The sequence below is a fragment of the Zeus faber genome (assembly GCF_960531495.2).
Source record: "Zeus faber genome assembly, chromosome: 15".
Taxonomy (NCBI): domain Eukaryota; kingdom Metazoa; phylum Chordata; class Actinopteri; order Zeiformes; family Zeidae; genus Zeus; species Zeus faber.
Window position 1 is genome coordinate 14,042,318 of NC_137194.1, and position 22,453 is coordinate 14,064,770.

General features: G+C 44.8%; 1 protein-coding gene across 1 annotated transcript in view; it reads left to right on the forward strand.

Moving 5' to 3' along the window:
* Positions 1–22,453, forward strand: part of cacna2d3a (calcium channel, voltage-dependent, alpha 2/delta subunit 3a) — a gene marked incomplete at both ends in the record, with an annotated part of 135,711 nt that overhangs the window by 82,938 nt on the left and 30,320 nt on the right. The window contains 15 exons of the mRNA XM_080015221.1: positions 1,352–1,485; positions 4,283–4,300; positions 10,517–10,588; positions 10,878–10,958; positions 11,682–11,756; positions 13,250–13,333; positions 14,388–14,459; positions 15,994–16,055; positions 16,853–16,920; positions 17,727–17,772; positions 18,209–18,306; positions 18,479–18,572; positions 18,697–18,792; positions 20,066–20,187; positions 21,262–21,339. Coding sequence (XP_079871347.1) covers positions 1,352–1,485; positions 4,283–4,300; positions 10,517–10,588; positions 10,878–10,958; positions 11,682–11,756; positions 13,250–13,333; positions 14,388–14,459; positions 15,994–16,055; positions 16,853–16,920; positions 17,727–17,772; positions 18,209–18,306; positions 18,479–18,572; positions 18,697–18,792; positions 20,066–20,187; positions 21,262–21,339 — 1,200 coding nt within the window. The remainder of the gene's footprint in view (positions 1–1,351; positions 1,486–4,282; positions 4,301–10,516; positions 10,589–10,877; positions 10,959–11,681; positions 11,757–13,249; positions 13,334–14,387; positions 14,460–15,993; positions 16,056–16,852; positions 16,921–17,726; positions 17,773–18,208; positions 18,307–18,478; positions 18,573–18,696; positions 18,793–20,065; positions 20,188–21,261; positions 21,340–22,453) is intronic.

Consider the following 22,453-nt stretch of genomic DNA (forward strand, 5'->3'; position numbering starts at 1 on the left):
CTCAGAGTGATGTGATTTTATTATCAGGGGTCATAGATTCAGCATCGGATTATCGTCCCTGCGGTGTTGCTTAACCCGGCCTGCAGGGGTAGGAGGTGCTGGCCTGAGATCAGTGTGTGATCACGTCTAGACTCATCTGGCTCTGGTATAATTTTCTACTTAAGTATCTCAGAGCAAGTAAGTTAAGTGCGAGTATCTAAATACTTGCTCTTAAATGTAATTGAAGTATGATACTGTGCCTGTGCTACTGTATTCATGTACTGTATACCTGAGTTACAATTTACAATAAACTATTATAGGTGTGTTATAGGAATTAACAAGGATATAAATATGAATCATGTAACTAGTTAGAAATGTAGTAGAGCAAAAAGTCGTAAAATCGTACTTGTACTTTTGTACTTAGGTACTTAATTACTTGTAATTTGTTGCTGCTTATCTTTACCTCTCTCTCTCTGTCCCCTGCTGTGCAAGCAGTATATACTGTATATAGCATTACAGTATATTCCGTTTTGCTCATCTGCATTAACGTCATTATGGCCCCATGGCATAATGGTCTCACACTGGGTTTCACCGATCATTCTTACCTCATCGGGCTGGCTTGCTCTCACACCACATCGTCCACGGGAACATGTATCCATGTATCCATCCTGGTCACCAAGCCAATGCCAGCAGCCCAGCCAAGCCATATTGTATTTCAGATGCAATTTTGCTGCTTTCGAGCCAAGGTAAGTCAATTAGGTTTGATGGCTCGGAAAAGATTTGCTGGTTCTTTTGGGGCAACTGTAATGAATGCGACATGTGCTCCCTGCCGAAGCTCTTTCAGCAATTTGGAGACTACCTCCGCATGGAAACAATTTACACACACGCACACACACGCGTGCACTCACACACAGACACGTACAGTACACACATTATGTTCTGATGACAAGCTGCCATTGTGAGTCAGGACGTACTGTACTAGATCGCGAGCAGGTGAAAAGACACTGATCGGCCGATACCAATCTACAGACATTAATCAATGACTTTCCTGTCTATCTCACTGTCTATCTATCTATCTTATGTAAAACAGGGACAGAGAGGGAAAGCATAGAAATCTATCTGTCTATCGATCTATCTATCTATCTATCTATCTATCTATCTATCTTTCTATCTATCTTTCTATCTTTCTATCTATCTATCTATCTATCTATCTATCTATCTTTCTATCTATCTATCTATCTATCTATCTATCTATCTATCTATCTATCTATCTATCTATCTATCTATCTATCTATCTATCTATCTATCTATCTATCTATCTATCTATCTATCTATCTATCTATCTATCTATCTATCTATCTATTCCCTTCAGGCTATTTCACTCAGATTTCCACGCTGGCGGACGTGCAAGAGAACGTCATGGAGTACCTCCACGTGCTGAGTCGCCCCAAGGTGATCGACCAGGAGCATGACACTGTGTGGACAGAGGCGTACATCGACAACACCGTGAGTGCACGCTTATTTCTCACGTTTTATGCAGGCACCAAGTGGACACCCTCACCCCCCTAAGTGACCCTGTACCCCTAAGCGATGAGCCCCCCCAGTGGAAATCCCAGGTCTTGGAGGATCCTAAGCTCCAAGACCTTTAGGTTCAAGACCCTAAGGCCTAAGCCCCAGTAAACATCCCCAGTCTTGGAGGACCCTAAGCCCCAAGTCCCTAAGCCCAGAGACCCTAAGCCCCAAGCCCTAAGACCCCAAAACCCAAGACCCTAATGCCCAAGCCCCAGTGGACATTCCCAGTCTAGGGGGACCCTAAGCCCCAAGATCCTAAGCAGCAAGGGGTATCCACTGGGGGCTTCGAGCTTCGGGTCTTAGGACTATTTACTGTCAGATCAACCCTGCCAATATGTCGGAAATGCTCCCATTTATCCCTGTAACCAGTAAATTCCTTTTAAATATGAAAATGAGTGTTCAATCTTACAAGCTTATGCAGGAAAAGGTTTTTTTCACAGTTGAATCAAAGCACATTGTGCGTATCTGTAACAAACAAGTAGAGGATTACAACATGTTGTTTTGTGTGGATTTGTGTAAAAAAAATAAGTGTGTGCACAGCATATGGAATCGCTAGGGTGAAGGAGCTCTTGTGTGTTCTTTGGGAGCTGTGTCGTGTAGGAAGTGAACAGAGCGAACACACACATCAATATGTCCTAACAAACTCAAATAACCCACTGAAACAGAGTAAAGTCCACTCTACGTGCTTTGTAACTATCTGGCGTAGACATCATTTATGGAATGCCCTATAAAACCCCATAATAAATAAATTAGTAAATAAACATGTCTATGAAATAAATAAATATGCCTATAAAATAAATCCTGAAATAAATAAATGAGGCAATAAACATATAAATATATCAATAAATGTAAATATAAATATATAAATGGTTATATATACGGCCAGTAGGGCCCCTGGCCCAGGGGCCGGTCGTGGTGGAGGGCCACCACCCGGTTCCGCTTGACCAGCTGCACCCTGAACACCACGTCCGACAGCTGTTCCAGCACAGCTTGGGGAAGAGGCCCTTCTTTCTCTCCGTGAAAGGCTGCGGGGGGTGCACGGGTTAACCAGGCAAGCCTTAACGGACGCCAGGTCCTGCAGAAGCGACTCCCGCTGCCGGGGGATGGACGTTGCGCCTGGGACCCAGGTGTGGGTCTGCCGTCCGGATAGAAAGAAGGGCCTCTCCCCCAAGGTCTCGAGCCATTGGGCTGGCCCTTGCACTGTACTGGAACAGCTGTCGAAAAGTTTTGCAAAAGAGTGGTCAAGCGAAACCGGGTAGTGGCCCTCAACTGTGACTAGCTCGTTCCCTACCGACCCCTGGACCCTGGCTCTGAATCCGTGTGATAACCATGCCCCATTCATTTGCATATAAGAGATTAAACGTGGCATAATGAAATGAAAATGCCCCGAAAATAAATAAATGTGGCATTATAAAAAAAAGTCCCCATAAATAAATACATGTGGAATTATGTAATAAAAGTCTCCTGAAATGAATAAAAAGTATTTTGAAAGATAAAAAAAAAAGTGATTTATTTGTTTATTCACTATATTCACTCGTTTTATATATTTATATTTACATGCATTTATATATTCATATATGTATTGCCTCATGTATTTATTCAAGATTTATTTTATAGACAGACTATTTTTTTATTTCATAGCCATATTCATGTATTTATTTATTTATTTACTAGATATTGACTAAAATGGCGTTCCATAGTTATCATCCTGAAAGCTCCTCTCAGGATGGCGCAAACCCATAGACCTCATTGGGATCCATAATCCACGCACAATACGCCGCATTCAGACATTGCACAATGCACCTTTTATCCGTGCAGTCATTGTGTTTGGTCATAGCTCGTGAAAGGCAGCCGTTTGTCCTCTGGTGTTTTTGAATAATGTCGATCAAGAGACAGGGAGCTTAGAAAATGGAGGGAGACAAAGGTGAGTCTTTTTTCCACCCGAAGGAAGCGCCGGCAGGCGATCCGGGGCACGCCACGCGGAAGCGGCCGCCTTAGCTCCGCCCTCTTTCCCAGCGTCGTTCCTCCTGTTGCCACTTGTCCTTGTTATCAGCCTCCATTTATCACAGTCAAAAGTACATGCGCTCTGCAGTGACCCTCACCTGGGTGAGGGTCGCTTAAGGCCTTGGTGTTGATTTTTGTGCGGCCGTCCTCCAGGCTCTAGGGATATAAGCTCTTGCAAAAAAGGGTTTTTGTTGTGAGGGGGTCGCAGAGGTGAAAAGTAACGATTTAGAACTCTGCTCGCAGTACGTGAGTACCTTTTCGCCTGTGCAAGCACTTTATCGAGTATAACTAGAATCCAGCGCTTACCGTTGTACGCGAGTTACTTTCTAACAACGCATCGTGCTTTGAATCTTGAACTTTGAAAGATTTCATTTCCAGAGCCAAGCAAAGCAAAGCGTCTCTGCACAGCGTCCTGCAGCTTGCTGGAATCGGCACCACTGTGTGCAAAAAAAATGGCTCAGTATTCCATCGCGTCAGCCTGTGTTATTTACGAATGGGTCGTCGTCTATTCTAACTCAGAAAGAGGTGAGGGGGGCGTTCCCCCAAAAAACGAAGTACTTGAGTGGTTCTGTGGTGGGGTCTGATGTGAAAGCCCGTGCAGGTAGAATGAACCTCACCACACCTTGAACTTATCCACCCAAAATCATTGACCCCTTTGTGTTTCCTCTCCTCCCCCCCGTCTCCTCCTCTCCTCTCTTCCTGCCCGTGCTCGCTCTGATCCCTGTAGCTCCCTCAGGCTCAGAAGGTAAACCTTGTCGTGAGTTCACCACCATGTTGTGCTGTGTTGACGCTGTGATTTTGTGCCCGTGTCCATTTTTGACGTGTTTTTTTTTTTTTGTTGATGGAAAAAAAAAACAAAAAAAAAAACGTGGGAATGAGGCCGTTGCTCACTTTGAGTGTCATGTGATGATCAACGACCGTAACTCATGCTGTTCTTTTGTGTTGTTGTTGCATTCTGGTGTTGCCTTGGTTCAGCTCACTTCTGCACATCCGTTAAGATAAATTCACACGATGGGCCTCGTTTGTCAAAATAATGAATTGAATACATTTTGTGTGAGAGTCATTGGTGGAGGCGGTTTTGGAGTACATGTGTTTCCCATGATATAATAAGTCCACATTCTTTCACAGCGTATTCTTTGATCGCCGCGTGAACAGCAAAAAATAAAAAATAAAAATAAATCTCGCTCCATTGGTTTCCATTGTTTTCCCCAAACCAAGTTTTTCGAAACGTACTTCGGACTAACACATGAAGCAGGTCAAGATGTCCGATGAAAAGAATTTGGTTGAGTGTGGGCTATCAATGATCAATTATACGGCTACTTCAAGCTCACACACTACCTATTTGGACCAATACGCGATTTTCTTATTAGCAGTACTTTGAATATTTGTTTGGAGTGGAATCTCCTGCTGCCAGGATCCTCTTTTGGCATTCAAAAGGTTAAGAACGGCCACACAGAAAAAACATTGAGCAACAGGGTCAATTTTTGTTCAGCTCATTTTTACCTGGTTCATAATATGGTCAGATGAATGTGTTTGTTTTTTGTTTTTTTTACTCTATTTGCAAAAACAAAAAATTTTGTCGAGAAAATTTCGAGCGGTAGAAAAAGGAACATTTCTGTTTTTTATAGAGTGATGAAAGTAACGTGTCGTCCAATGTTCGACAAAACCTCCTCTTCAATGTCAGTGTTTTGCTACTTTGCTACTCCTTGTTATTTTATCTTCAAATTATTATTGACATTTAATATTATCACTAATATTTCTATTTTTAATTGATTAATCAATTGATAATTGTTTAATTTTCATCCAAGAATCGACATTTACATTTTAAAAGATAACTGGAGTTTGAGAAAAGACAAGATGTTCTCTCTATACACACACTCACAACCATTTCAAAACACAACATGCAATTTAATAATTATTAAAATAATGCACATTCCATATTATCTGGAGCTCCACCATCATCAGTAACAAAAGTTACCCTTCAAGTAGAGGGTTCTTTCAAACAGAAAAAGAGAAATACTTTGTTTATATTATATTCACAACTTTTTTCCCAAATTTTTTTCCAACATTTTACATACTGTATGCAAACAGCTCAAATTAAACACATTGCATACATTTTTATGCCACATCCTATTCCGTTTATGTACTTCGTAGTTGCTTTGTAAATCTTGTGAATTGTGCAATTACACTCATCATTTCTTGGTGTAGTGGATTTTTCATACCATTATACAGGAAACATATGATCAGGTACATGTATCTTACACACACATAGACAAACTGCCGGTTACTGCGTTGGCCTTGCTTTGCCAAGATCTCAGATGTCATCAGCCTGAAAAGCGGAGCTTGCATTTGTTCATTTGCGACGTCATTTTCAACGGGGAAACGCGATTGCCAGTCGTATTCATTTTGTCTAGAATTTGCGACAATAAGCCCCCTTTCTTGTCTTCTGGGTGCAAATCCAATAGCCCGTAATGACTGCCGGGATGATCTGCTCTGATGCCTTTTCATCGTCCTCAGTGTTTTGTGAATCGCATGTGGGCTGAAATGAGGACTCCGTACTAAGCAGATCTACAGTCACAACAATGATGATGGCGGAAGGGAAAGAGCGCTTTGCCACGCCATCAACATCAGCAGAGCAGGGAGTATTTCCCATTAGACAGATGGGAAGCCATATGTCTGCCATAGCATTGTTACGGTGATGGAGCCGAGCAGACCCCCGCTGTCTATTTGCACACACTCCCCTTAATACAGCTCTGGTTGCTACTCATGAAAGTCTCACCGCCTGCGAGGCAGGCAGCTCAGAACAGCCGAGTCTGTTAAAAATGAAAATGAATCTCAATCAGGTCAAAGATCTTCGCCTTTCTAAAATATAATGGCTGCTGAGCACTTATTAAATTGTCATGTCATTTCTTCATGAACATCAGCAAGGGCAATACACCTTTTGTCATCATTTTCAACAAGCGTAACAGCTCCAGCCGATTGATGGGAGGCTTACGACTTCCGCATTCCAAATGAATCCTATAGCTGCATTATTGAGATGTTTGCTGTAAAACGACGTCTTAACATTCAGTTTTATGCGGAGGAATCCCTTCCTTGCTTTTTGTCGAGACTGAATTTTACAAAAGCTTCAGTACTCCTCCACTCGTATCTGCCCAATACACTTTGAACATCACAATTCATTTGATGATTGGAAATGGAAAGGAAATGAAGGGATGTCATTTTCATGCCCTGGCCGTCCTCACTTTTGCACGTTGAAATTGCAATTTACCGGAAATAACGAAATGGCTCTGACTTAACAATGTTTGGTGAATTTCGTGGCGTCGGTGGAGCTCTGGCATGCTGACTTCATCAACACCTTCAGTCGTCGATGTGAATTCGAAGACATCATTCTGACATGCAGATGCTTGCTGGCCCTTGAGGGTTTTGGGTAAAACTATCTTTGGGAAATCATTGTCCGTCTTTTTTTTTTTTTTTTTAACCCAGTGAGGGTAAAAAAAACAATAAGTTATGATGAAATCCACATTTCAGTTGGTCACCCGTTAAGGAGGAGAATAAATGGACGTCTGAGATGGTGGATCGGTTTCCAGCTTCCCAGCTTTCCAGATTCCCAGGGTGATATTCCATCACACCTCTCAGTGCGCCCTGTCCTTAACTGACTCATTCGCTCCCCCTCCTCCTCCTCCTCCTCCTGCTCCTCCTCCTCCTCTGCCAAAAACCACACCCCAAAAGCTCTCCTTACCGGCGTGTTCTTCTCTTCATTTCCCTCCATCATATCCCATCCTCGGCTTCTTCTTTCCTCTGCCCGGCTTCATCCATCATATTCCGGCTCATTTGGCTCTGTTTCCAGCCCTGTCTGCGGCGCTGACACGGGGAAGATGAGAGGTGTGGGACGTGGAGTGGGGGTGGGGGGGGTGGAGGGGTTAGCGTGCGATGGTAGAAACACAGTTTAGGATTTGACGAAAAAACGCAGTGGGAGAAGTTGTCGGAGGGATATGCGGTGAGAGGAAGGTGTCATTTTGCAGGAGGATTTAAGTTCAGCCGTGGAAGAGACTTGGACGTTGATTTTAGGCTTTCAAAGTGGTTAGCACAGTGTACGCATATAGTTATTCTTCAGTAAAACACCACTGTGCCGGTGCCAAGTCCACATCTCATGGGGTATATTTTTACTCCCCCCACAAAAATGGCACACAGTGGGCATTGGCTTCATGTTCAGCCAAATCATTAAGCCTGGTCGCCAAGGGAATAAGGGTCGCTCGGGCCACCAGCAAACCATTTGTCAAAGCAACCTAGATTATGAGGTGTCCAATGAGAGCACAAACCAAAGGCAAGAATGTGTGTGTGTGTGTGTGTGCGTGTGTGTGTGTGTGTGTGTGTGGGTGTGTGTGTAGTCCCTATTATCTACAACCCACAAGGGTTATGTGGGCTTTGGCTATGTTGGTGTGTGTGTGTGTGTGTGTGTGTGTGTGTGTGTGTGTGTGTGTGTGTGTGTGTGTGTGTGTGTGTGTGTGTGTGTGTGGGAGGGGGTTTGGGTGTCGTGTGATTAGGCGTGCATGCCTACATGTGTGGGCATGCACGCTGTGTGTCAGTCCCAGTTGGGATCTGTCATCCTTTGACCTCTAGCTGCGTGGAGGGCTGACACATCTAATCCACACACACCGACACCGAGAGATCCCCGGCAGAAACGTTGATTCATGCTCACCCACCATGTATTTATCATGTGTCGCTCTCCTTGATGTGGAAGTTCAAGGTCATATATGGAAATTATTCCCCATAGGCAACGGGCATGTAAGGGGACCTCTAAAGGTTAAGACCCGCTTTGTCCACTCCGGGTTGTCCTCCTCCTAATCTGACACGGGAAGACCCCGCTTAGGTGTGCGGCAAGCTCCTCCTCTAGAGGAAGAAGTAAAAGAAGCAGGAGAAGATAAACATGTATTGATCCGCATTGGTAAAAATCGCCCTCTGCATTTTACCCATCCCAGCCGGCCTCGGAGCAACCTATCTCCGTAGCTACTAAGGGAGCGGTGGCTTCTTTTCCTCTCTGTCCGTGCGCTCTTCCAAATTTGAACGAAGGATGCCCGTGCACACGTGCACGCCAGCGCCAACACAGGGTTGCACACATGCACCGGGAACAGCGACTCACACACCATCAAGTATGTACCGATCCTTTCTATACGAAACACTGTACACTGATGCATGTTCCTCCTCCTACCCACAGTTCATGTGGCTACAAGATAACGTCCCGCTCATACGGTTAAAGACCAGAGATGTGCACTTGTGTGATATATGATCCAATAAGCTGTGGCCCCATATTTTTAGACAAGGTCCCGTTCCTTTGTCCTGTCCTCTGATCGATCTCGGCCGCCGTTGCCGCGGCCGCTGCTTGCTTGGGCTTTTCCTCCCTTTGATGTCCAATACCGCGTCTTGGATTGCTATTACCGGCTCTGTGAGCTCAGGTCACCCATTCCTCTGTCCTCTGTGTCTGAGCGGAGAAGGCGTCCGTCATTACTCCTTATTACCGGCGGTGGTAGGGGAAGGGAGGGGCGCAAGGTTCTGGTCATCTGTAGCGCAGTGGGATAACCTAAAAATGGTGTTTCAAACTGAAAGAAACGAAAGGGGTGTAAAGGAATTCACTTCACTGTCAGGCGCAAAAAATAAAAACAATGTCACGGAAACTACTTGGTTGGATCATGGAGGACAAGGGATTCATTTTCGATCGCTGGGAGTCTGAGGCCCCCGTCCACCCGTATACGGATATTTTTGACAAACGTAGTATTTTCTCTGCGTTTTTTGCCTCCTGTCCACACCGCGGACAGGAGGCATGTCCGCGGTGTTGCCATTTCAGTTTTCAAAGTCTTTAGGAGTCACGGCCATATAGTATTGTGTAGGAATAGTATGATCACGACGCTCAAGATGAAGCTCCTAATGTGCTTCTGTGGTGTCTGACATAAAGTTTCATGACAGGAATGCTTATGTGAGCATTTTAAATAGTTTTTGCGTTTTCGTGCGGACGGAGATTTATTTTCCTATGACGCGATTGCCCTGTTGCAGCTGAGCGGGTTGCGTTTAAAACACTCTGATGCCAGTCACTCAGGCCCTGTTCCCCATGTTTACAGATTTTTTTCTGAAAAATGCATTTATTCCCCGCTCCGTTTAAGGAAAACAAATCTCTGCCCACACAAAAATGTAAAAAAAAATATTTGAAATGCTCACATAAGTATTCCAGGCCAGTAGGCCTGAAGAAGAACATTAGGAGCTTCTTCTGCAGCGCCGCGATCATAATATATATTTTCAAATGTAATAACACCATCTTTTACAGGGGACACCAATGTATTGAGCACAAATCCATACTTAATCTGATGCAGTCATGGGTGGGGTCATATAACCTTAACATAGTGATGACAGGGGCAAAACTCTCTCTGCCCCGGTGCTCAGGAGGGGCAGCTTTGGGGGCAGCTTTCCCTCTCGTCCATCACCAGCAGCATCAGGCCGTCACACTGTATCCAGCTTTCATCTCCAGTAGATACCATCTTGAGATGGAGGCAGCTGCCGGAAAGATAAATATCATAATTATTCCGCCAGTCTTTTGGGAATGAAGATACCCATGCCAAAGCAGGAGCGCTGCCTTTGGATGAGCTTATTCCTGCAAAGATCAAAGGCAGCCTGTGATTGAATACATTTAAGGGCAGATAATGAACATGAATAAAACATGTGGAGGGAAGTTTTGGAGATCCCCCAAGAAGATAGGCGGCTTAGGCATCCCGCTCCAGAGCCCCGGCCCTGCTCAGTTAACCGTTCCACTCCCCGTCGCCTGACTGGAAAGACCCTAAACTGGTGGTTTATCGGAGCTTTGTAACTCTTAACTGCTGCTGTTTCATCATTTCTCTGTTGTTCTCTTTTCCGGTCTCTCTCTCTCTCTCTCTCTCTCTCTCTCTCTCTCTCTCGCTCTCTCTCTCCCACTCAGATGGAGGATGGGCAAAGTCCAGTGCTGATGACCACAGTGGCCATGCCTGTATTCAGCACCAAGAATGAAACTGTGAGCACACTTACATCCTCAACTCTTAAAGGCCCTCTGCTCAGACCTGCATCACCCGTTTTGAAAACCCTCGTCAGGGCAAAAAAAAAAGGAAATGGGAAAGTCACTTGCTTCTCGGAGTAGAGGCACAACAACCGCGCTTTATTTCTCCCGCAAAGAAATCCCGTCCGCCTCCGCGGCCACGGCTTTCTTTTGCATGGCGTCGAGCTTCCAACGGCGGTTCAGATTCCAACGCATTTAAGTATCGCCAAGTACGAATGACATGGATTCATATCTATCGCTTCCCCAGAAAAACCGTGGCATCCTTCTGGGCGTGGTTGGCACGGATGTTCCTGTTTCTGAACTTCTGAAGACCATCCCGAAATACAAGGTACCGCTCGCAGCGCCGTGAACTCCACAGCGCAGGTTTGAATGTGATGCATCGAATCCCGTAGCGAGAATAGACATTTCCAGCACCTCGCCACAAAAAAATATTTCACTTTCACTCGGCATCACGGGTGCTCTATCAGCCGAGCGGAAAACGTCGTTTTGACTTGTTTTCTGCCCACGTGCCAGTCAACCTCTCACAGTGGAGTAATCAGATGTGGGTTCCCAGAAGCAGATTATTACATGTGAGGTTATGGTTAATTATTATTATTTTTTTTTTCTCGTGGATAATTCACAGGCACCACTTGGTGGCTGATGAGGATGATGACAGGAAAATGACACGCTGTGTTTACTAATGCTTTGTGTCCCGTCCCTCACGCTGAGTTCTGTTTTTCACTGAGATCTGTTATTTTCACTGAGAGGCCTCAAACTGCGGTGTTTGGGGCATGCGTGGATTTGACGTTTCAAACGTTAGTTATTACCCACCATGTGAACGACAGTTGCGAAGAGAGCCGTGACACATCCCAGTTTAATGAAATTATAAGTGTGTTTGGCCAAATATTAACACGTCACGGATTGTTTGTTTGGATCTGTTTGTCGTGTGTGTGTGTATCTGGGTATGCGTATTCTTTGTGTGTGTGTGTGTGTGTGTGTGTGTGTGTGTGTGTGTGTGTGTGTGTGTGTGTGTGTGTGTGTGTGTGTGTGTGTGTTGTTGTTGTTGTTGCAGTTGGGGATCCACGGCTACGCCTTCGCCATCACCAACAACGGCTACATCCTCACACACCCAGATCTGCGACCGCTCGTGAGTGGCACATCCAGCAACATCCAGAAGCTGTGTAACATGCTGGTCGAGTACAAACCCAATTATCACGTTGCAATTAATTTTTTGAGGGGGGGTCGTTGGAAATCAGAGTTCAAATGTATAAATTTATTTTCCAAGAATGAGAGCTATGAACTTCGCAACTTCATGGCAAGGCAATTACCTTTTTTGAGTCACATTGAGATGCAGATTGATGTAGAAAATTGGCCAATCATCGTGTGGTTCCTTGCCACACTCTGTGTGTGTGTGTGTGTGTGTGTGTGTGTGTGTGTGTGTGTGTGTGTGTGTGTGTGTGTGTGTTGGCAGTCTGGTGGCATGTAGATGTGCAGACAGTGTTCCAGGCTTCCACTGTGCGCTGAATAGACAGAGATACCGCTCCTGAATGGCTGTGATTAACTCCATTGTATTCTCTCACTCCCCTCTCAAGGGGGGTGGTGGTGGGAGGGGGTGGGGGTGGTGGGGGGGGGGTTGACGTAGAGAAACAGAGAGGGAGCGACGGAGCGGGTGAGAGAAAAAGCAAATCCCCCCTCCTGCCCTCATATACGTAAATGTGAGTAGATGAAGCCGGGGCAAACGCCAGAGTGAAATGGGCAGACGCTGAGGGGACAAATGGAGAAGGGTGGAGGGCGAGGGACAGACAGGGAGAGAGACAGACGGACAGACAGACAGACGGGCGGACAGACCGACAGACAAACAGATGGTTTAATAGCAGCCTAATTAAATATGCTAATGAGCGGTGTTGAACAACTAATGACAAGTGGGAGGCTGTCCTCACTGACTGATGAATGGAGGGAAACACACACGCACATGTGCACAGCACACACACACATACACACACACACACAAACACACACATACACACACAACACAACAATCACAAACTGCATTTTTATTCTCTCTCTCTCTCTCTCTCTCTCTCTTTCTCTCGCTCTCTGGCTCTCTCTCTCTTTCTCTCTCTCACACACACACACACACACACACACACACACACACACACACACACACACACACACACACACACACACACATAAACCATATGTGGTGGTGGGTCATGTATATTTAATAGCGGTATCATCGAGCCAGCAAACTGATCAGGTAGCAGAGGGGACGAGAGCAGAGCAGCTGATTATGTTCACTTAACCTCAGCCATATGAAAGGACAAGGCCCCTGCCACTGTATGAATGATCAATCAATGATACAGCACACACACACACACACACACACACACACACACACACACACACACACACACACACACACACACACACACACACACACACACACACACACACACACACTCACCCACACACACACAAAATATGAACATGTACATGATTAATAATAATGTAATTCACAGGTTTGGTATAGTATCATTATATTTGTCTCAATATCTGTGTCTATGTGTGTGTGTGTGTGTGTGTGTGTGTGTGTGTGTGTGTGTGTGTGTGTGTGTGTGTGTGTGTGTGTGTGTTTAGTATGGCGACGGCAAGAAACGCAGGAAGCCTAACTACAGCAGTGTGGACCTTTCAGAGGTGGAATGGGAGGATAAAGATGACACGGTGAGAAATATTTTGGATTTATAGCTGTTATAAAATATTTATTATGATTATTATTTAATATTTATAAAAATTAAATGTATTTTTTTAGTATTATTCAATAAATGTGGATGGTGTCTTGTAAGCCTGTAGGGGACAGGCCATCTTTCGGGAATGTTGAGCATCAAACACTTAATTTCCTGCATCCTGATGAATTTTTATGCACCAATTTGTGCCTTGTCTGCATCAATTGATGGTGGAAATGTCTTTATTTATGGAAAGGAAAGCACAAAATTCAGGCACCAGATGATCCCTGCTGAGTCCACACATATAGACATGATTTACTCCTATGTCCTCTTTTGTTTCGGGAGGAGATTTCTTTAAATGTGCATGTGGCAGCTATTCACATCAGTGATAAATGAATTAATTTCAGTTAACTTATGAACCCCTGGACTAATAGCTCACATGTGTTTCAGCAAGATTTCTGCTCATGTTCAAAACTTTCTGCACATTCCAAACATATCACACGGATCTGTGTTTTGGATTTTTAGTGGCGTACATCTCAACTATTTTATTGAAGCTAACTGAAAGCAATAAACACATTTTGACCATAACCGATTATCACATTGATGAAATATTTTAAACAAGACCTTGTCAAAGCCTGGATAGATTCTGGAAAACAAAAACCTTAGGCTTATTGTGCGTGTGTGTGTGCGTGTGTGTATGTGTGTGTGTGTGTGTGTGTGTGTGTGTGTGTGTGTGTGTGTGTGTGTGTGTGTGTGTGTGTGTGTGTGTGTGTGTGTGTGTGTGTGTGTGTGTGGAGAATTACATTTGCACAAAGAATTCAGTGCTTGTAGGACCTCATTATTCATGTTCATATTTTGGGAGCAAGAAATGTCCAGTGCTGAAGGAATATGACACGCCCCTGTCGGAGGCATTGTTGCATCTATGAGTAACATGATAGCATTTTAATTTTTTTGCTTCAAAATAAAAGTCCTTTGCTTCTTGCATGACTAAATGTTACATTAGATATCAATATGCTATACCTCTTAATATATGGATCTACATGTGTCTGTAGCTGAGGAACGCCATGGTCAACAGAAAGACGGGAATATTCTCCATGGAGGTCAAGAAGACTGTCGATAAGGGGGTGAGGAATCCACACCACAGGAATACGCATGCACACACACGCACACACACATGCACAGGCGCGCACACACACACACACACACACACGCACACACACACACACACACACACGCACGCACGCACGCACGCACGCACGCATGCACGCACACACCCACACACACACGCACGCACGCACGCACGCACGCACGCATGCACGCACACACCCACCCACACACACACACACACGAACACAGGGAATACTAAAGTAAATACTCAGTGGGGGGCTGATCCACTTGTGCCAGGAGGCTCATTTGCCCTTCAGCCTATCTCCATGCTGATTCTTTAACACACACACACACACACACAGACACACACACAGACACACACACACACACACACACACACACACACACACACACGTACACTCACACACACACACACACACACACACACACACACACACACACACACACACACACACACAGACATGCACACACACACACGCATATGTGGAGTAGTTAAACTCCATGGCGTGGAGCTTTGGAGGCATTGAATTGAGTCAGGGATTCTGTTTATCAATTGGTGTTCTCAGACACCTTGTGTGTGTGTGTGTGTGCGCACGTGTGTGTGTGTGTGTGTGTGTGTGTATTTGTGTGTGTGTGAGTGTGTGTCTCTGTGTGTGTGTGTGTGTGTGTGTGCGCGCATGTGCGTGGCCCTTATCTACTCAAAGCACATGTTGCTGAATTTGGGGGAGACAGCAGTCCAATGATTCTCTTTTAATACTTGTCTGACAGTGAGGCAGGGGTATAGAGGTGTGTGTCTGTGTCTGTGTGTGTCTGTCTCTGTGTTTGTCTGTGAGTGTGTGTGTGTGTGTCTGTGTGTATGTGTCTGTCTATTTAGGATTTTCCCGGATTACTTTGATTATTGCCAATACAATACGTTCATGCATATACACACACAAAATGATGCTGCAACACCCTCTGTCGTCACCGCTCTCCTGTCAGATCGCCAACTGCAACTTTGTTTGATTTACTCCACTAGATGGAGCCACACACCTCCTGATGTCTGGCGCAGATAAATAGATACTTTATTCATCCCCTGGTTGGAAATTGCAGTGTTAAAGGGGTTGACATTAAAACCATAGGCAAACATGTTAAAGTAATAGATTCAAATTGGAAAATGATAATATGCAATAGACCTCAGAATTCAAATAAACCTAAAAATATAAACAAGAGCGAGTTGGCAATATACAATAAACCTTCAATCTTAGAATAAACAATTCAAAATAAACCCAAAAATGAACAACAAAAAATGATGCACCTTAAAATATACAGTAAACCATAAGAGATAAGATTGTCAATATACAATACATTTATAAAGGTGACAATAAACTTCGGAAAACGAAACATATACTGTGTGTACCAGGATGCACAAATAACAAAATCGACACAGTAAACAATAATGTGTGTGTGTGTGTGCGTGTGTGTGTGTGTGCGTGCGTGCGTGCGTGCGTGCGTGCGTGCGCGCGTGCGTGCGTGTGTGTGTGTGTATTTCAGAAACGTGTCCTTGTGCTGCACAACGACTACTACTACACAGACATCAAAGGGACTCCTTTCAGGTAGATCCTACTGTGTGACGTGTACTCACAACCTATTCTCAGTTAGAAGTGTTATATATATAAATATATATATAGACATACATATGATTTCTCAGGATATATATATATATATATATATATATATATATATATATATATATATATATATATATATATATATATATATGATTCCTTAGGGTATATATACTGTATATATATATATATATGTTTATGTATATACCCTAAGGAATCAGTAATGGACTACTGTAAAAGTGCTCCTTTGGATATTCGATAAGTTATGAAATGACAGTACATGTTTAACATCATATTTCAGTGTAAAGACTCTCATCTATCGGTTGCCAGTTTTGGCCCCTTGTTGTTTCTTGTCATTGTCAGCAGCCTCAAAAGTCAAAAGTTAACCCTCAAATGATGTTTTTCTTTAATGAAAACAAATGACAACATATTACTACTTGGTGGTGTTATAAATTAATGTAGTGAAACAGAAAGTTAGATATTGACTTAATAAAGTAGTGGAGTCAAAGTGGAAAGTTCCCTGACAGTGAAATGTAAAATGCAAATACTACAAAAGTGTAATAAATTACCATATTGAAGTTAAAGGTACGTTCCAGTCCTGCCCGTAGGCTCTGTGAGGGTATTTGTTTGACGCCCTGTCTGAAAAATGGATAAACGAGTGTAAATGACGACGTTCTGAAGCAAAGCTCAAGCCTTTGCGTTGGCGGTTTTGTCCAGCGCCAGCGTCACAGTGTCTTTCCCGGTGTCAGGGTCTTCTCGAGTAAAGGTGTGTTTTTTTTTTTTAGTCTAGGGGTGGCGCTCTCCAGAGGACACGGCAAGTTCTTCTTCAGAGGAAACGTCACCGTGGAGGAAGGTGGGCGTCCCTCTATTTCTCTCATCTTTATGTGAGATTCTGTTACTTTTCCCTCCTCCTGCTTCTCTGGACGCTTTATTTTACTCCTGCTCTCTCTCTCTCTCTCTCTCTCATTAATTCATTACATTATATTATAACACATTACATTATTATTACATTATGTCATTTAGCAGACTCTCTATAAATGAGCAGTACTAGTAGAGTTGTTTTAGTTACTCCCTGTGAACGCTTTCTCACCTTTTAGCCTCTCGACTTTCTCTTACGTTCTTTTAACACCTGGTGTTGCATTGATAAGGAATGGGGGGCGACCACACTCAAACACGATGCTTTTTGTGGCCTCTTCCATGTCGTGTGTGTGTGTGTGTGTGTGTGTGTGTGTGTGTGTGTGCTGCCCTGTGTGTGCTGCTCTGTGTGTCTATTTTCACGTCCAGCCTCATGCATGTTAATATTCATGCAGCGCTGTGTGTCAGAGTGTTTTTTTCTAAACACGTCCATCATGCGGGGCCCTCTGAGCATGACTTGGCTCTTCCTGATCTCATCAGACCTGTCACATCCACTCAAAAGACACATTTTTCACCCCCCACCCCCCCCCCTGTGTGTGTGTGTGCGTGCGTGTGCGCGTGCGTGCATGCGTCTGTGTGTGTGTGTGTGTGTGTATGTGTGTGTGTTTGTGCATGCGTGCGCGCGTGCCTGCGTGCATGCGCGTGTATGTGTGTGTGTGTGAGGTGTGGGTGCACAGCCTTGTTATTATGGGTTCATATATGATGCTTTCACTGACTGACTTCAGGTTATTTATTCGGTCGCAGGACTCCACGACTTGGAGCATCCTGACGTCGCCCTGGCAGACGAGTGGTGAGAACGTAATGATGTTGCTTTGTGTTTGTGCTCCACATACAGTGCTGCGTTGTCTCTGTAAAGTGACATTATGAAGAGGCAATCCACCTTCACAATGATATATATAGGGGATATATAGAAGGATTCAGCCGGTCCGGGTTATTCTGCTATTATGACCAGCTGGCTGCACAATATCCCACTTATTCTACCGCTACTTACTATATAAAATAATACATCACGATGCAATATTGATTTGAAATGATTTTATAACTAGTATGACAACTTTAAGCGGCAAGAATAGTCCACCTTAAGCAAACCAAAATCTCTACTCTTAGCTTTACTTCGACAACTAAAAAAGTCCATTTGAGTTACAGGGCTTAAAATGTGAGGACTGTTTTTGTAGCTGGAAATCCATCCCATTTCCGAATGAACTCCTTTGTTTGTTTCAATTCAGGACGTACTGCAACACGGACGAGCACCCGGAGCACCGCTACCTCTCCCAAATAGAAGCCATCAAACTCTACCTCAGTGGGCACAGGCCTCATCTGCAATGTAGGTCAAAGCAGCCTCGTCCTGGCGCTCATAGTGGTGTTGGTGTTGGAGACTCATAGTGATCTATTCATCTGTAAAACTATGCCAAGTTTGTCGTATGTTTAATATTGTTTATCAGGGCTCGTGTCCAGGCCCAGTGTGTGACGTATGTAAATGTTGTTTCCCTGGTCAGGCGACAAGGAGCTGATTCAGGAGGTTCTGTTTGATGCTGTGGTCACAGCTCCTCTGGAGGCCTACTGGACCAGCCTGGTCCTCAACAAGTCAGAGTACGTCTCCCAAAAACCTCCCCTCGACCTCCCGCCTTTCACACATTTAGGAAGCCCGCTGAAACATCGAGAGCGCATTGGGAAGACGTGCATGCGGCTGAACCTCTGTTGTTGGGCTGTGCAGGAACTCTGATAAAGGAGTGGAGATAGCGTACCTGGGCACCAGGACGGGTCTGTCCAGGATCAACCTGTTTGTGGTGCCTGACGAACTTACCAACCAGTAAGTGTGTGTTTGTGTGTGTGTGTGTGTGTGTGTCCAGTGGATGAAAAGTGTATACTTTGTGGACAAAAAACTAAAAAGCAGTGGAAAAAGGAGGCTGATTGCCAATTAGCAGAGTGTTTTTATAATTGTATTGGATGTCAAATAATCTAATAAAGGGAGTTTTCAAAGCCCACTCACAGTATTCCAAACAGGCAAAACTGTCTACGCCCAATTTGCAGGACATCAGTCATGAAATCCTCAGCATTATTTAATGTGGCAAGTGGAACAGTAACAAAAACCATGGCAGCCCACGCCAAACATGGACAAAACGAATCAGAGGCTCAGTGGTCGGAAGTTGAAGCTGACTGAGGGGGGATATGGACACTTATCAGGATGGTGGACCGAGGCCACAGAGGAAAAGCCTCACAAATTAGCACAGCATCAGCACCTCTGTGGTCCAGTCTCAACATGAGCTACAGGTTGTGAGCTCAAAACCAGGAATGTATGGCAGGGCTGCTGTTTGGAAACCGCTTGTATCCAAGGCCAACACATATGGTCTGGTCGTTTTTTGTTTTTTTTCATTCTCCCGGAGAAAGCCAAACGACGCCATCGACCCGAAATGTCGGTTGCCAACCGTCAAACATGGTGGGGGACCCCTGATGGTATGGACGGCCATCTTGTGTGAGTCATTGCTTCCAGTAATCGCTCTGCATGTTCATGGACTTTGCCAAGGACTACGAGGGTATTTAACAAGATCAGAAGCACCCTATGGTGCGAACACTGTTTCCGCATGATGTTCCCAAATTCCAAGATACGCAAGTGTTGTCTCAGTACTGTCGACGGCCAACCGCAGACACCCAAGTTCCTCGATCCGAACATCATTGAGCCTTTATGGGACGTTCTGGGCCAAAGGGCGTTCAGAACATTTCCTCCTTGTTCATCCATCAAAGAACTGGACGCTTTTTCGCCTTGAAGAAGCACAGCCTGAGCACACAGCCCAAACCTTCTAGGACAGCGTTCCAGCAGGATTCCAACTGCTCCAGAGGGAAACAATGACCGTGCCCGGAGGGGAATCAAAGCTCCAAACGTTTGCACGTCACAATTCCGCGTCCGCTCATGCGACCGTCCGTGCGGAAAGCGTAACCATCCCTCGGGGGCCCTTTATTTTAATAAATGACTGTGTTTATTGTGTTGGTCCCTCTGTTGGTGTTTTGACAGTATCCCACCTTGTCCGTGAGCATTTTCTGTATCGTCACCTGTGTTTTTTTTTTTTTTTTCCGTCTGCTTCAAGAGACTTCTTGACAGCCGAAGACAAAGAAGGGGTGTTCAACGCCGACCACTTCCCCCTGTGGTACAAGAGAGCGGCGGAGCAGGTTCCCGGCACCTTCGTGTACTCCCTGCCCTTCAACACGGGTGAGGACACTCTTTTCCTTGTTCCCCCCCCACTATGTCCAAAGTCTAAACGGCCACGATAAGTCAGGAATTTCTTTTAAGCCCCTGTGATTTGGGCAGTTCTAGAAGAGAAGCCCTCATTTTAACTTGCTTTGAAATTGGCGCCACCAAGTGTCAGGTTGACGGTACATGAATTTTGTGGCACTAGCGCCGAGTTACCAGGGGACTCGTAGGAAGCTTATAGTGTGTCAGATGTGTTTCTATTTAATTTAACCATTCCGTGTAGTTGTGGAAAAGTCCAATGTGCTGACATAAATTTGGAAAAAGCTTTTATTCCACTCTTTTTTTTTCCACCTCTTCCTTTTTTATTTCTCACCCGTTTTCTGGTCCCTCTTTGCGCTCCGTGTCTCTCCCTCTCGCTCTGTCTCTCTCTCTCTCTTTCTCATTAATTCTGGGCTGTGTTCTTGTGGACAGGGCTGATTGCTGTGGGTTGAAATCGGATATGTTAGGAAGAGGTTCAGCCCTTTCCATAGCGACTTGGTCCAGAACACACACACACACACACGCACGCGCACACACACACACACACACGCACGCACGCACGCACACCCACACACACACACACACACACACACATCAACTTCAACTCCATCGCGGCGAGCCAGTTCCCGAGAGTGTTTTCCCCCATCAGCGGCCCTCAGCTCTCGGCCCTCGGCCCTCGGCTCTCCATTAGAGTCTCGCTAATGCAAGCGAGCCCCGCGCTTCCTATTTACTCTGCGCTCGCCTGGGATGCACTCTGCCTCGGCCGCTCGCTGTTGCAGCCTTGGAACAGCGTCCTGCGGTTTCCACGCTCATTCTTTCTCTCTTTTCCAATCATCCCGCGGTCACTTCAGAGCCAATACTGGGAATTGTGGTGCAATTCATAAAGTTTGTCCTCTCTGTTTTTCTTTGTGTGTGTGTGTGTGTGTGTGTGTCTATGTGTGTGTGTGTGTGTGTGTGTGTGTGTGTGTGTGTGTGTGTGTGTGGGTGTGCGTGCGTGCATCTGTTTGTGTGTGTGTATGTGTGTGTGTGTGTGTGTGTGTGTGTCTCTTTCAGGATCAGAGAACAAGAGTGTCGTATTAGCCAGCACCGCTATTCAGCTTTTGGACGAGAGGAAGTCGCCCATTGCTGCCGGTAAGCGGGGGGTCATTGAGAGCACACGTAGAATAAAATGAAGATGAGATGAGACTTTATTAACTTTATAAACTTTATGAATTCAGATGTCACAGCCATAGGCGCCGATCCTGTAGGTGCTTATGGGCCCCTGCACCCACGGATAAGGTCGAGGGAGGGGGAGACAGGGGCGCAAACTGCTCATTACGCATTGAGAGGGACGAATCGGGGCGCAATTGGCTCTGCTGTGCGGCCCCCTTCCCACAAAAACACACACACACACACACACACACACACACACACACACACACGGTTTTGTGATCTCAGTCAGCAGCGGCACAGCGTCTCCTCCTCTCCTCTGGCGCCGTGCGCACCCAGGCAGGACTCATTCTTAAATAAATTTGATAAATGTTTTAATCAGTTATGGCCAAAATGTGGGATAATATTAAATGAGTTGATCCGCAGGAGAATAAATATTTAAAAGCAATACAGAATGCCCGAGAGCCTTACTGGATTATATTCCATTATATATTGAATTTTGTGTTTTGCTTGACATCAATAAAAACATTTCCACCATAAATCGATGCAGAAAGGGCAGAAATTGGTGCATAAAAAGAAAATCACCAGAATGCAGGAAATTAAGTGTTTAACGCTCAATGCTTTTGGAGAAGGGGCCTCAAATAGATTTTGCCTGGGGCCTCCAAATCAGCTCCTGCCCCTCCCCCAGCACCTATGGTTACTGCACCTTGGTAAATGACCAACTTTTTTACATGTTTCATTTTCTTGCTTCCTGTTAATTTTAGGATTACTTTTCTTATTATTGTTTATTTTTCATTTCAGGTTTTTTCTTTTTTTTTATCTTTATTTTTTAAGTTGATCTTTCCGTACATATAGCCTGGGAGCCTGAGATGAGCTGGTGGCAGTCCATCTCTCAATAAATATATAGATAGTATAGTAACTCTAGTGCATAGTATATTCACCTTGAGATGTCAGATGTCTTCCCCCTCATGTTCACACCGATTTTCACGTCGAGGGTCCTCGCTCCCTCCCTCTTTTCAAACAATGCAATGTGTCTCTACATCCTGACCACACACACAATCTCATGTTCGCTGTTTATTTTTGCGCTCGTGCACAT